This window comes from Manihot esculenta, chromosome 18 (assembly GCF_001659605.2).
Source record: "Manihot esculenta cultivar AM560-2 chromosome 18, M.esculenta_v8, whole genome shotgun sequence".
Lineage (NCBI taxonomy): Eukaryota > Viridiplantae > Streptophyta > Magnoliopsida > Malpighiales > Euphorbiaceae > Manihot > Manihot esculenta.
Window position 1 is genome coordinate 2171986 of NC_035178.2, and position 15932 is coordinate 2187917.

At 36.0% G+C, this 15932-nt stretch overlaps 2 protein-coding genes across 2 annotated transcripts; one reads left to right on the forward strand and one right to left on the reverse strand.

The window, feature by feature from the left end:
- Positions 1-2111: 2111 nt before the first annotated feature.
- On the forward strand, positions 2112-7966 carry LOC110606993 (beta-galactosidase 5). Its single transcript, XM_043953428.1, has 19 exons — positions 2112-2584; positions 2729-2824; positions 2949-3061; positions 3256-3322; positions 3449-3541; positions 3778-3921; positions 4027-4115; positions 4213-4318; positions 4408-4495; positions 4591-4709; positions 4802-4966; positions 5103-5281; positions 5807-5916; positions 6041-6150; positions 6326-6436; positions 6516-6629; positions 6715-6917; positions 7028-7364; positions 7443-7966. The coding sequence occupies exons 1-19, from the start codon at positions 2414-2416 to the stop codon at positions 7569-7571; spliced, it is 2544 nt and encodes an 847-aa protein (XP_043809363.1). The 5' UTR covers positions 2112-2413; the 3' UTR covers positions 7572-7966.
- A 5495-nt stretch (positions 7967-13461) lies between these two features.
- Positions 13462-15222, reverse strand: LOC110605877 (thioredoxin H-type). The gene is made up of 3 exons (XM_021744547.2): positions 15054-15222; positions 14045-14167; positions 13462-13921 (listed from the first exon to the last, which is right to left on the reverse strand). The coding sequence occupies exons 1-3, from the start codon at positions 15138-15140 to the stop codon at positions 13775-13777; spliced, it is 357 nt and encodes a 118-aa protein (XP_021600239.1). The 5' UTR covers positions 15141-15222; the 3' UTR covers positions 13462-13774.
- Between the last annotated feature and the right edge of the window lie 710 nt (positions 15223-15932).

The window sequence follows — 15932 nt, forward strand, 5'->3', positions numbered from 1 at the left end:
TGTACTGGAAATTAATTATTTAATTTATCCATTGTAAACATTTTAATAAACATTTTCATCTATAAAATAAAAATATTTAATCACTATAATTTACAAATCGCTTAAAATTACAAATTTTTTTTTTTAAAAAGAAGGTTTTTTCACTATTTTAAAGTTTATCGTTTCTAATTATAAAATCCAAACAAAGAGTAATGCAATTAACATCAACGGCGGATGTCAACTGAACTGAGGAGAAAATCCAAGTGGCAAGAAAAGGGAGATCTACACCGTTCATTCCACGTGATGCACGGATCCTATGCGTATGCGCATAATTGAATAACAAAATATCCATCTATCTAGGATTAGGACTGCTGAACCGACCCGCACCGACGTAAACGGAACGGAGATCTAGCGGCACACAATTTCATTCAATTTTGAATTTTTTTTTTCGTTAACTACGACAATGGAGAAACAAACGCCAGCTTTAACGGAGTTCCCTTTCTTATTTTTGTTTGACTCATTAAAATTGAGTGCGTATTCTAACAACTTCAGATTAAAAGTGATGTGATTCTCCAACAGATGACGATGGATTAGAAGCATATCAGAGAAAATAGGAATTGGCTGCTTTAATAATTTCTTCTTATTCTTAGGTGAAAAGACCTGCAAAAACAAATATTTGAATGACCCAGTCAGGTAGAAATGACAAACCCTATCCATAACCCATTTCACAAACTAGGGTTTCTTTCTTTCTTTCTTTATAATTATTGTTAAAAAAAAAATTAATAGAAGAATACCCATTAAAGTAATATAAAGAATAGTTGATTTGAGGAGCAAGATCCGGAGATTGCTCTAATTAAGTGGTGGAATAGTGGTAATTAATAGCAGCAAGAATGGGGTGGGTGGTCTGATGGTTGGGGCATTGAAGCTGAAGCCAAACCTTCCTTGCTTGTTTTTGAATTTACAGCGCAAAGATACACCAACTCATTAAAAATTTCTCCATGCTCGGCGGTGTTTCACGTGACCTTTTGTGGATATATGCCCCTGGTCGTCAACATCTGTACACTACTTTTCTGAACTTGTGAACTTCATTTGGCTTTATTCAAATCAGTGTGTGTGGTGTTTCCCAGTGCAGGAATTGTGTTGGCTATTTCTTCTGTTATCTTCCTGTTCTATGTTCTGACCCAAAATCAACAAAAAGCCTTTGACAGACTGCCTGCTTTCTATTTACCATGCATGCTTCCATCTGCTAATTTTGCAATATTTCTACGAAAATAATTATATATTTTCCATTCTGTACGCAGAGAAAGAACAAAATCAACAATGCAAAGAATTAATAATAATAATAATAATAATTCTAATGAAAACACACCACGTGGTTGGAAACAACCAAACATGTGATAGAAGATGGCGATAAAGACAATGTAAAAATACAGATAAGATTATGTAGTCATAATAATAATAATTTCAAAACGAAAAATACATATTTTCTTTACAAATATATTACAGACTAAATTTTGTTTAAAAAGAAAATGCAGTATTATTACAAGGGATAATCATAGAATACAAGAAATTATTACACGCGGCGAGAGGAAGAGGAGCGGCGACAGCTAGAATGTGGAATCAGATAAGCACTTTAAGAAGAAAACTCACTGTTTTGAGTGTGAATGGGGACAGGGAAATGCACATGGTGACATGCAAGAGATAAAAGAGCAAAGACAGGACAAGAGAGTACAAGATTTGGAGAAATATAATAGCCAGTGATGAGCTTTAGCCAGCTTGTTCTCACGAGACCACTCCCACTACTCATCCTTTGCCTAAAGCATCAACTATTGTCGTGGTGGGTCAGGTTTCCATGGTGAAATTTCTCATTGGCTTTATTCTTTTGGCAATGTCTGTGAAGTCAGTGGTTGCTTAGATGTTCAACCTAAACCTCCTAATACCCTCACTAATTACATTATCTTTTTAATTAAATACCGATAACATATTTTTATATAATATTTGATATCTCTTACCACATGGGTTAATCCACAACGTAGTCGAATGTTTATTTTGTCATCAGTTTCAAACTAAAGAAATTTAATGTAAAGGAGATAAATTTCCTCATTTTCCCCTGAAATAAAAGTGCATAATTTTTATAATTAGAAATGAAAATAATAATAGTAATAATAATAATAAAATTGGAGTGCATAAAGCAGAATCATTGATCATTATATAAAGCTAGTCAGCTGGTCGGTTGTGTGGTGGTGTGGCCACTGGGCACTGGCCAAAGAGTTCAAGCTCAGTGGTGGATGGCATAGCAGAGCAGAGTAGTAGATCAGACTTCCCAGAAGCTCATTAACTTTCCTCTTTGTATCAGTCATTCTCTGCGCATTTTGCTTCTCTTTTCAAATTTTCCCTCCGCCCCAGTTGTCGACAGAGACAGAGAGAGAGAGAGATGGGAACCAACTCAGTTTCCAAGCTTTTAACCATCATCTTGATGGCCTTGTTTATGGGTTCTGAGATGATCCAGTGCAGTGTCACCTACGACAAGAAGTCCATTATCATCAATGGTCAAAGAAGAATCCTCATCTCCGGCTCCATTCACTATCCCAGAAGCACCCCTGAAGTATTTTCCTTTTTCCCTTTCTTTTGAATATGTATTCCACTTTTGAAACCCATCTAAATAGTATTGTGTGATCCTATATCTGTGTTTTATGGCATTTCGGTTGTTTTTTTTTTGTTGTTGTTGAAATGGTTTTCTTGGCTGTAGATGTGGGAAGATCTTATACAGAAGGCAAAAGATGGAGGATTAGATGCTATTGACACTTACGTTTTTTGGGATGTTCATGAGCCTTCTCCTGGCAATGTACCGTCTTGGATCTCCACTCAAGCTTTACTTCTATTAACACTGCTTTCTGCAGCTTCAAATTTGAATAATCTATATGTTCTGAGCTTACTTTGTTGTGTTTCTTTTTTCTTTTATTTGGTAGTATAATTTTGAGGGAAGATATGACCTGGTACGGTTTATGAAGACAATCCAGAAAGTGGGGCTATATGCTCATCTCCGCATTGGACCTTATGTTTGTGCAGAATGGAACTTTGGGTACCCGCAATACTTTTCCTTTTTGTTTCTCCCCAATTTTGCCTTTTCTTCTAGATGGCAGGGTAAAATGCTTTTCAAGTGGTGGGATTTTTCCCCCTTAAATTTGTTGGTCGTGGGGCCTGAGGTTAACACTTGTTTTTAACCTGCTTAAAATGTAATGTTTTGATTAATGTTGTTTCTGTTAAACTGTGTAGGGGATTTCCTGTTTGGTTGAAGTATGTTCCTGGTATCAGCTTCAGAACAGATAATGAGCCTTTCAAGGTTCATATTGTTCTATTTCTGCTTTTACATTTCTCTTAATTTGCTGAAAAAGTATAAGGAGAACTTCTAAGAAAATAACTGGAGAGTTAAATAAGACAAGAAGTAATTTCTGTTTTGTTTTTGAAGGTAGCAATGCAAGGGTTCACCCAAAAAATTGTGCAGATGATGAAAAATGAGAAGCTATTCGCATCTCAAGGTGGCCCTATCATCCTCTCTCAGGTATCAGATCTTTATATTTGAGTTGGTGTAGATTTTCTTCTGCTGGACTTGGTGTTGTCTTCTTGGCAACCTTTACTTAAAATGTATTTTTGTGATTTGTGGATTTACATGCATCCAGAAAAGAAATATTTGGAGCTTTTGAAATCCGAATAGAGCACCTGTGATGGTTTTATTGTGAAGCCACTACGTTGCATTTTGTTTTGTTTTTCATTCTTTCTTAATGCTAATTCGTGCAGATTGAAAATGAGTATGGTCCAGAGGACAAGGCTCTTGGATCTGCTGGTCATGCATATATAAATTGGGCTGCAAAAATGGCTGTTGGACTGAATACTGGAGTTCCATGGGTGATGTGCAAGGAAGATGATGCCCCGGACCCTGTGGTTAGATAACTCATCCTTTCCACTTGTACCACATTTCTCCATTAAAATTGAGAAACCCTTCTCAAATGGTAGGTCTCAATTTGCTTTCTTTCAATATTGGAACAGATTAATGCATGCAATGGCTTTTACTGTGATGCTTTCTCTCCCAACAAACCCTACAAACCTACATTGTGGACTGAGGCTTGGAGTGGCTGGTAAATAGTACTTAGATCAAAATGATTGAAGTTTATCATCTGAATGCTTTCAATTTTCTGATTCCCCTGTGATTGTTTTTCCATTGCTCTAATAAAGGTTTACAGAATTTGGTGGCCCCATTCACCAGAGGCCAGTTCAAGATTTGGCATTTGCAGTTGCACGATTCATTCAGAAGGGTGGCTCATATCTTAATTACTACATGGTTAGTTTCTTTGCATGACAAAATTCGTGGTAAGAGTGAAAAAAATTATTTTTCCCAGCATATTGCTTATGCATTGTGTATTTTGACAGTACCATGGAGGAACCAATTTCGGGCGCTCTGCTGGAGGCCCATTTATTACTACCAGCTATGACTATGATGCCCCATTAGATGAATATGGTAAGAACACTCATCTTATTTCCATTATGATGAAAATCTCAAACATTCAAGATACTCGAAAAAGTATATTTTGGCTAACCATTTTACTCGTCTAGGTTTGATCAGGGAACCTAAATATGGCCATCTAAAGGAGCTTCACAGAGCTATTAAGTTATGTGAACATGCTTTAATTTCTTCAGATCCCAGAGTAACTTCATTAGGAACCTACCAACAGGTCTGCCTTATCTAATATGAATTTCATTTCATTTCCAGTAATTTCATGGTTTGTGTGTTATCTTTCCAATGCTGATTCTCAATGATTTGCAGGCTCATATATTCTCTTCAGGGAAGGGCAGCTGTGCAGCTTTTCTTTCCAATTACCATGCAAACTCTGCTGCTAGGGTGATGTTCAATAACATGCACTATGATTTGCCTCCCTGGTCCATCAGCATTCTTCCGGATTGCAGGCGTGTTGTATTTAACACTGCAAGGGTAAGATTGATTTAGTTATTAGGATCTATTTCAAGTGTGGAATACACACATTGAAGAGAAGAATATGCCTTTCATTTAATTGCTTAATTGGTTATTTAGCGTCAAGTTATTGATAGGTTGGTCTGTGATTGTCTAGGTTGGAGCTCAAACTTCACATATGCAGATGTTACCGACTGGTTCTGAGTTGTTATCTTGGGAGTCTTATGATGAAGATATCTCTTCTCTAGCGTATAGTACAAGGATAACATCTCAAGGACTTTTGGAGCAGATAAATGTCACTAGAGATTCCAGTGACTATCTGTGGTACTTGACCAGGTGAGCTCATTACAATATTGTACGCATAGATATCTACTACCTGATATCTATAATAAAATTTCACAGGAACTAATTAAGCACTTCATTTTATCCATCTGTTTGCTAGGTTAAGGAGACATAATAAAAGAACATCATGAAATCAAATAAATTATAATTTTACTTTTCGTTGACAATGTAGCCTATTATTCTGTCATGGTATTGTTATGGCACGAGGTATGATTACCACCTACGATATCTCACATAAAGTACTGTATTTAAAAATTTCAAGAGATGAAGAGATGACCTACTTCCCTCTGCTACATTGGGTTTGGATTATGAAGGATTTGCAATGAGTTAGTGACTTGATAACAAGTGGGTTTGGAGGACAGGGAGAAAAAAGCCCCGTCAATGGTGCTTCTGTACTCTTTATTCCCACTGAGTCTAGCTCTAGCACAAATTTTGCCTGCAATACGATTGATTACTTATCAGTAAGTCTTACATATGGCATCATGAGGTTAACCCTTTCAGTTTCCAATTTCATCCCAGTGTTGACATTAGCCCATCAGAAGCATTTCTGCAAAACGGACAAAAGCCTAGTCTTACTGTGCAATCAGCTGGCCATGGTCTTCATGTCTTCATCAATGGGCAGTATTCAGGTATTTTTCAAATTTATTTTCTTTCTATTAACTAAACTGGATTTTCTCGTTGATAAGTATCATAGATTAGGTATTTCCATTGTATTGGAAAAAACTTGAAGTTAAACAATGCTGCTCATAACAGGATCAGCTTTTGGGACCAGAGAGGACAGGCAAATTACCTTTACAGGACCAGTCAACCTACGTGCTGGAACAAATAGAATTTCACTGCTTAGCATAGCTGTTGGGTTACCGGTTGGTTCCCTTCTCAGTTCTCATCTCTCTTATCTTAATGCAAGTGTAGCTTCTATAAATCAAATGAGAAGCTCAACTTGACATGTTCTTTCTTTGATCTGAACTATAAAATATTTGGTGGATAGTAGTCCCTGAAAAGTATTTCAAGTACTGACTAATTTCTTTGTTGTTCAAGAATGTCGGGTTGCATTATGAAACATGGAAAACAGGTATACAAGGTCCAGTTATTCTGAACGGCCTTAACCAAGGAAAGAAAGACTTAACATGGCAGAAGTGGTCCTACCAGGTATGCCAATGTCCTGCTTATGTTGCTGTATTTCTGTGTTTCGTGCTGGTAGAAGTCTCAAGGTATCATTTATAAACAGGTTGGTCTAAAAGGAGAGGAGATGAATCTGGTCTCTCCAAATGGAGCCTCATCTGTTGATTGGATCCAAGGATCCGTGGCTTCTAATCAAGGGCAGCTCTTGAAGTGGCATAAGGTAAGAAAGTGCAGCGTAATGGAAACTGTAGTTACAAAGCTTAGTTAACATATAAAAAGGGTGCTTTTTTGTGTGAGAATTTCAGGCTTATTTTGATGCACCTAGAGGAAATGAGCCATTGGCTTTGGACATGCGCAGCATGGGTAAAGGCCAAGTTTGGATTAATGGACAGAGCATTGGAAGATACTGGATGGCTTATGCAAAGGGAGATTGCAGTGGTTGCAGTTACGCTGGGACATACCGGCCGCCGAAGTGCCAACTTGGTTGTGGCCAACCAACACAGCGATGGTACATTGATTAAAGAGCTTCTTTTCCCCCCTTGCTCTAGCATTTGCTTTTGGATATTTTTTTATATATACATCTTACAGCTACTTACATTTGTATGTGATTTTTTTAAGGTATCATGTTCCAAGGTCCTGGTTGAAGCCAACGAAAAATCTGTTGGTACTTTTTGAAGAGCTTGGTGGGGATGCATCAAAGATATCTCTTGTTAAGAGATCAATCACAAGTGTTTGTGCCGATGCCAATGAGCACCACCCAGCCATTGAGGATTATCATACAGAGAGCAATGGTGAATCAGCCAGGCTTCACCACGCCAAGGTTCACCTGCGGTGTGCACCTGGGCAATCCATATCAGCTATAAAATTTGCAAGCTTTGGTACTCCATCTGGAACTTGTGGAAGTTTTCAGCAAGGAACTTGTCATGCACCAAACACTCATTCCGTCATTGAAAAGGTAATTTCCTGACTAGCGTCTAATTTGCTAATCCTCATATCATCGTGAAGTTAGTTTATTAAGTAATGTTCTCTGCAGAAATGCGTCGGACAGGAGAGCTGCATGGTTACCATTTCCAGCAGTAATTTTGGTCCCGACCCATGTCCAAATGTATTGAAGAAGCTATCAGTTGAAGCTGTATGTTCTACAATGAGTACAGCTGATTAAAGTAATGCAAAGAAATAGAACTCTGATGGAAAGCATTGTCAAATTTCCATGAGAGAATGGAAGATAAATAAAGGAGTAAGAAGCCAAGAAACAAAGCGAAGATAAGAAGCAAAGCCACAAAGAGCAGATCCTCAAATGCTATGTCATTTTATCTACAATGTCCAGCTACGTGTTTTAGATCTCAGTCTGGTTGGATGGATTATGTGTTTCTGCAGAGTAATTGGTGCTGGGTAGGCAACAGTTAAAGTCGGGTAATGATTTAATTCTTATGGTTGAATCATGGTGAATGTAATGTAGATCTCAATGTAATTAATGGTGGGGAGTGAGAAGAGGGATTCTTGTGAGATTAAAAGTTCATTATTCGATGGAATAAGAATTATTCAATTGCAAAAGAACCACCAAAGTTGAGCATTATTTGGAATAGATTCAGAGACATTATTCATTGCATTGCCTACGCAGTAGTTTATTCGCAACCTTTCTTTGATAAGGATTTCATTTTAGACGTGTTTAACGTCACAAGCTCATTTTTTTAACAGGAATTACTAGATTTCTCGGTTATAATCAAATAACTGAATCTATAAAATTTGGTTATTTTTGTAACTGAATTTTTATTAATTAATAAATATTATTTATAATTATTGTTTTATTAAAATAAATTACATTTATTATTTTATAATTAATTAATCATATAGAAGATAATTTTTTATTTAATTTCAATTATAACTCAGATTATTTTTATTTCATTTTAATTAAATTTAATTTCAATTTAATTAATATTTTAGAAATTATTAAAAGTTAATTCGGTTAGTTAGAATTTCAGTTCAGATGTGATAAATCTAGGACCATTCTGGCAGGTCTTCGAGAGTTGGTAGAATTTATGGGCCTTAGGGGCCGAGTCCGACTGTAGTGGTCTGGCTGTAGAATCGTAACGTTTTCTTCTTCGAACCAGAAGACCCACCGAGTTAAAAGGGTTTAGAGTTTTGAGTATTAAAATATAATTTTTTTTAACGATATAATTTTTGAAAAATAATATTGAAAAAAATAAATATAAAATAGTAGTATTAAAAAAGTCGCCACAGATTTTTATAATTTTTTTTATTTATTTATTAAAGGGGTGTCACTTCAGATATATTGATGTTTCATCCTACCACATAATTATTTTTTGGTGCAGAAAAATTTTAGGAAGCTGAAGGCAGTTAACTCCAAGGCTTTGGACATGGTGGTAATGACATTTGGTGTATCTTGTCAGCTGAGCATATGGAAGGGAATAATGGATTTCACAGTAACTCCCCTCAACGACTTTCCCCTCAACGACTTTAAAGTGGTAATTGGAATACAATTTCTTCGAACTACATGAGTGATTCCTATTCCTACTGCAAATTGGCTTGTGATGTTGGGCGAGGAAACATGTTGTATTCCTACGAGGAGAAGTCCAAGATTCTGAAGTGAGATTATCTAAAGTGTCGTCCACAAAATAACAAACTCCCAAAGTTGTGTACAGGGTATTAACAGGAATAAGTAGATGGATAAGTTAGTTGTTAACTATTTATTGTTATAATTTACTTTTGAGAACCACTTAGTAGTAGAATTTAAATTATGAATTTTATGCTCTATTTCTATTTATTTGTTTGGCATAAAAAGCATTTTTCTTTCTTTCTGGTATTAGAAAATATATGCAGTGAACTGATTGAATAACTAATAGAATGTTATTATTTACTTTATTTTTATATAATTTGTTTATTAGTTATTTGAGTATAACCTTGCTATTGATGAGTTTATTTTGAGATTAATCATTTTCAACATCTTAAGCACAATGAGAGTTTGTGATAATTAGGGATGGCAACGGGTAGGGTACCCGCGAAATTGGGAGTACCCAAATCCGAACCCGATTATATATAAAATTTCCAAATCCGTCCCAAATCCGTTTAGTGTTTTAATTTTACTACCCGTACCCATTTCAAATCCGTTTAGTAATACCCGCACACTACCCGAACCCGAACCCGACCGACTTGTAAAACCATTCTTCTCAGCAGTAGGGTCAACCAGATTCAATTTTTTATGAGAATGACGCAATCTGATATTAGTGGAGTCACCACCTGATGGAACGATCAAGGGTGCCAAAAGATGTGTTACTTTACTACTAAACTAGCAGTTCCGAAAATAGATAGCTACTGACTACAACAAGCATGTCAGCCAGAACCCCCAGTTTGCAGTATAATATTCAAAATAATATTGACAAATGCCAAGCATCCAAAAAAACCACAAGAGAAGATGACAACAACAAAAAGAAAGGTTAGGAAAACCCCTGACAAAAGATGCTCAAAAAATCAATCCATGAGACTAAATATATCAATGTGCCAAAAGATGTAAAGTTTATCTGCATAACATTTAAACTGGAAAATACATTAACCTGGTAAGTGAAGAGTTGTCTCCGACTGGGAAGTGGGAGATGTCGCCACACTGGAGAGAGAGAAGGAGATATCGCTGACCGGAGAGAGAGAAGATTTATCGTCAACTGGGGAGAGAAAGGAGACGTTGCCGGTGCCGACTGAGCTGCCGGCACTCGTCAAGTGAAGTGGGGAAGAGATGTGTTGACTGGGAAGTGGGAGATATCGCCGATTGGAGAGAGAGAAGGAGATATCGCTGACTGGAGAGAGGAAGCAGATGTCACCGGTGCCGACTGGGCTGCCGGCAGTCGTCAGTGAAATGGGAGAGAGGCGTCGATTGGAAATTATGGGAAGGGAAGGGGGGAGAGAGACGCCGACAGAGAGAGAAGCTCGAGTAAAATGAGAAAATGAATTAGGGATAAGGAATTAGGGTTAGTATAGCTAAACGGGTTCGGGTAACGGGTATCCGATCACCTAATCCCGAACCCTACCCGAATCCAAGACGGGTAAAATTTTTCAAACCCGAATCCGCCCAAATCCGTTTTGTAAATACCCAAATCCGTCCTAATAGGGTTTGGGCGGATCGGGTACCCGTGAAAACCCGCCCGCCTGCCATCCCTAGTGATAATGTCTGAAGGCTAGAAAAATATAGGTAAAAGAGTAAAAGAAAACCCGAACTTGGAGAGATGGAAGGAGGAAATATATGAAGGAGGTGGCGAGGTGATAGCGGTTGTTGAAGCCGTAAAAAATAAATCTATTAACAATCAACAATTAAAAACTGTAGATAATAACGATAGGGTCGAATACATGGATTTGACGCTAAGGATTTTTCTAACAATGATTTGGGCAAATCAATAATAAAAGTAAAATAAAAAGGGGGGTTTATTTTGATAATAGTGAACTAAAATTAAAACTGAGTAAAAGAAAGCAATAATTAAAAAGATGAGTAAATCAATGGTAAAAGGACTCTAGTTGAAACTTAAGATCCATTTCAATTTTTAGAATTGATCATTGATTCTTCGAACCTTCTATTTATTTCAATAAATTAGTTTAGGTTGTGGAAGACGCTTTTCACAACCAAATTTCTCTTTAATTTTAGTTTGATTAGGAAACGTTCGCTAATCAAACACCAGTTAACAAGTTGCCAAGGAACGTCCTTGAGTTTTTTACTTTTCAACTGTTAACTGCATTAAGATATAGAGAAACCTAATTCTAACATTGCCAACCACGTAGTCAAATTTAGATTATGCAACCAATTGTGCTTGTGTTCAGATAATCTAAGCAATTACGGACCCAAATCATTCAAACTAACAATATATTACTCATGCAATTAAAAGCAACTGGCCTTAATTGATTCTAAAAGTAAGGCAATAATAACATGAAGATCAAGTTGCATAAATATTGAAAAATAGAAGTTTAACAATGGAGTCAGATTTCCCAATTCATAATAAAACTGAAATTTCTCAAACTTTAACTAGAGACAAAAGTGTTTAGCCACTCATGGTGGACAAAGAATACAAAAAGAAAGAAGAAAAGGGGAGGAAGAGTTGCTGCCGAAATTCTGAATAAATTCTGAAGATATCTTGCTAGTTGGTGTTGTCCCCTTTTATAGGTGAGAAGTCCTAATCCTTCTTGAAATTAGAATCCTATTTTGACTTGATCTCTTGATGGTCTTTTAATCTCTCCTTTGCCTTTGTATTTTATCATGAGTAAAACTCCTTTGGTGAAGGACTTTCTTTGGTGTGGCTCTTGGAGTTGTCATAGGATTGGTCTTGTAGTATTTGAAGTAGGATTGGACTCTAGCATTTTTAGAATTCTGAACTTCTGCAATTTCCCGCGCTTCTGGATTTTGCTGGAGTCAAGTTTATTTGGGCAAATCGCTTGCCCAGATTGTTTCCGTGAGTCACTTTCAGGTTTCTGCTTCAGCTTTCTGTAAGTGATTTGATCAAATCACTTCGGCCAAATCGATTTTTCAGCTTTTTCTATAAATTTTCTCCAAATTTCCATTTTCTTCATTTTCTGCAAAAATGTCATAAAAACATAAATTAAACTAGAAAAATGCATATTTAAATAATAATAATAATAATAATAATAATAATAATAAAAATGTGATTAAAGTTCGAAGTCGTGGGGTTGGTGCTGCGCATAGGTGCTTACCAATTGTCAAGGGAGATATTGCATAATCATCAATCACCGAGAAATAGTCAACAACAGCGACAGCAAAAGAATTCACAATCTTAGTAAGTTTGTATCGAAGGTTGAATACCAACCTCCAGTCACTTTTGCAAAAAACTGAAGTTTCAAAAACCTAATCAACGAGATAAATTTCGATAAGAATAAAACTTTTGAGATCAAATATTCTATTAAACAACAACCATGGTGCCAAGAATCATCCTTATAGAACTCAATCAAAGTGGAAAGACAGAATCAAATATTCGAGCGAAGATTAAAGACTTTTGTCACACTCAGTCGGTGAGGACGTCGATCGTTTATGTGGGAGAGTGTCAAGAGCCTAGAATTTTAAGTATTAAAATGTAATTTTTTTCAACAATATAATTTCTGAAAAGTAATATTGGAGAAAATAAGTGTAAAATAGTAATATAAAAAAATCACGACACGTCTCTGTAATTCCTTTTTATTTATTTATTAAGAGGGTGTCACTTCAAATATATTGATATCTCCTCCTATTCAAACATATTGATGTCTCCTTCTACTCAGACATATTGATGTCTCATCCTATTGCAGTATTATTTGTTACTAAGACTTTTTAGGGGAGTGACTAATTGACACCGGTGACTAATTGGCACCAGTGAAAACTGAGCCCAGCTGACCATCGTAGACTTGTCAAGTCTCTAAACATACCATCCCCTATCTATAAATTATGAGAGAATTGTTGTTATAATTGTGTAATGACTGTTTTACCCTTGAAATAAAATAAGTAGCTTATTCATAAAATCTGTGTTTAATTGTTTTAATTGCCATGTTTCGGCTGATATTGTTGTGATTATTGAGCGATGATATTTGATTAAATATTTGTGACTTATTCATTTTTATGAAAATTATTCATTTTTATGAAAATAGAACGGAAGATTCTACTCCAAATGTTCCATTGTCCAGGTGTACACCTAAACTTAGATGACTTGGATTGAAAGAAATTCAAACCAAATACAGTGCAGTCACCAGCGGGTGTTAAGATCTGAGCCCGTGACACACTGGGTCAATTTCAACTCACAGACCCCCTAATCCTCAATAAGAACCTGATTGAGACATTTAAGAAAATGAATCACCTTACAGCTAGTCTACATTTTTTCAACAGAAATGAGTGCTCGTATAGATTAGCTGAGTTCCTACAAGGGAAACCCGCTATTCATACAGCTGCTTGTCGTAAGGAACCTGGATATTGTATATGACTGAGCCGAGATGCTTTGCCATACATCCCTGAGCGGCAAACTACCACTGGAGTTTGTATCCAGGTCATTGGTCAATCAGGAATGGCTAAGCAATGATAAAAGAATATCAGTTTCTCTAAGTTTTGAAAAGAACATCATAAGGGACTGGCCTGGTTGCCACAACTATGCAACCAACACAGGTCTAATACATATAAAGCTTGCTTCTACAGTAAGCATTCTAATGCCACAGAAAAGATTAAAAATCCGAAGGAATAGCCTCTATGACCACGTAACAAGCACTAATATGAAGATTGATGTTCGTCACATACATAAACACACTACTTGTAGATATCTATAAGACCACAGCTAGACTGCCATGAGAATGCATTATTTAAATACCCCTAAAAGACTCGGTATGCTCCATCTACTATGCTGCTGCCACCTCAGTGGCATGCTTCGCAATGGTCTGCTGCAGTTCCTCTTTCTTGGCACCCACAACCTTGTCAATTATTTTTCCTTCTTTCAAGAACATAAAAGTTGGCATTGCCTCAACAGCCCAATCTTCAGCAACAGTCTGCAGAAAACAAATAAACGTAACATAAGTTTCCCTCAAGTAAGGTAAGAGGGAGGATTTCAGAGTTTGGAAGAACTTCAATAATAAAGTATAGAAGAGTAGGTGATTGTTTAGATTGATTACCCTCAATTCATCCACATCCACCTTCAAGAATGTGACATGGGGCAACTTCTTTGCCAACTCCGCCAGAACTGGACTGATGAAACGACAAGGCCCACACCAGGAAGCAGTAAAATCCACCACAATCTGTTTACACAAGTCAGCCTAGTAAAAAATACTAATCCACCAGCAATAATACAGCAGACACATCATATTGTGTAGATAAAGATTCTGGTGAAGAATTTCTACAGCAGCAAGATCATACACGTGGGGAAGAAAAGGAAGAGAACTCCCCCTAAACGACAGATGGGATAGAAACACTATTCTGGAAATTTACGAAATGCCTAAAGCAGTACAGAACAAATTGCAAAGACTAAGACAGCTAGTACAATGAAACTACAAAGTAGAGACTGGGGTACCATATTCGAGTCAACAATATTATAAAAGTCGTGTCTTGGTCCTTTAGAAATTGGAAGGATACATCATACAAGACAATACATATTTCCCTTTTTCTAGATACTATGCATAAAGGCCCGATAAACAAAAAATTGCAACGGCAATTTATAACAACAAAAAATTTCTGCTACTAAACCAACAAATCAAGAATTAATATACAGAGAATTAGAATATATACACGATTTGATACGACCCCAGACAATTTCATGCAAACCCAAACCGCATAAGCAGGAGCGCATCAGGATCCTACCACCCTGCCAGTCCCCTCCGATGAGAAGGAAAAAGAAAATTTGCAGCCCGCCAGCCCCATATTTTTAATTTTAATTGAGAATATCACAAGTGCAATCATGAAAAATTATGGCTGTAATATAGATCTAGCGTAGAAACCTTGCAGAAGTGCAGAAACCCCTCTGAAATAGTATCAACCATATGGCATTTTCAAATATATAACCTAAAAGCGTCTCAAATTTCCCAAAAACCTAAAGCGTGGATTAACAAGTTGAAAAATAAGGCAACACAATATCCCAGAATTTGAGAAATGCACTCAAAATTACAGAAGGGAAGCTAGATTAAATACCAATTTCTTGCTCTGCTGTCCCTTCTCGAGCTGCTCGGTCCAGGCCTCAACGGTGTGGCAAGCAATCACTTGTCCCTCTTCAGCCATTTTCTATATTTGAGAGCAAAGGAGTTGTCTTTCCTCCTTTCTGCGTATTTCTTAATGATTCTACTGAAATTGATATCCTGAGACCCAGCCACTATTTATTGGCGCTTCGGCGATTTTTATTTACCAAAAGGTCCCTGCTAAATCTCATATTATTACGAATTTACCATCTATTGGATTGTGGACGCGATTGAGCGTTCTAGGGGATTTCCTGTGACGTATGCCTACACGTCAGATTCAAACAAATTAAAATGTATATATAATATAAATATTTAATACCATTAAAAAAATATAAATATTTAATACAATTCAAAAAAATGTCAATATTTAATTAAAAATATTATACTCATTTTTATATAAAATTAATATTTAAGAAAAAAATAAGTTAATATATAGCGAATTAATAAAAAAAATTATCACACAAATAAAAGGACATTTAGTCTTTATTTATTTCGTAAAAAAATATTTTTTATATTTTTTAATTTTTAAAATATGTAAAATTTTTAATTAATGATAAATATTTTTTTAAATTAAAAAGAAAATTAAATTATTTTTTAAAAAAATAATTTTTTTAAATAAAAAATCATTTTATGCATTTTGATTATTTTATTAAATTTTATATATATAAATTTATTAATATGGAAAATATTTTTTTACAAATAATATTTTTACAACGGGATTTTGGAATCAAAATTAACTTAATATATGCCAGGTGCTTTTCAAGTTTTCAATGCTCTGAATGGTAACATGGACATGGTCCCTCCGGAGGTTGCAAGTGTTTTGCAGGACGTGCGT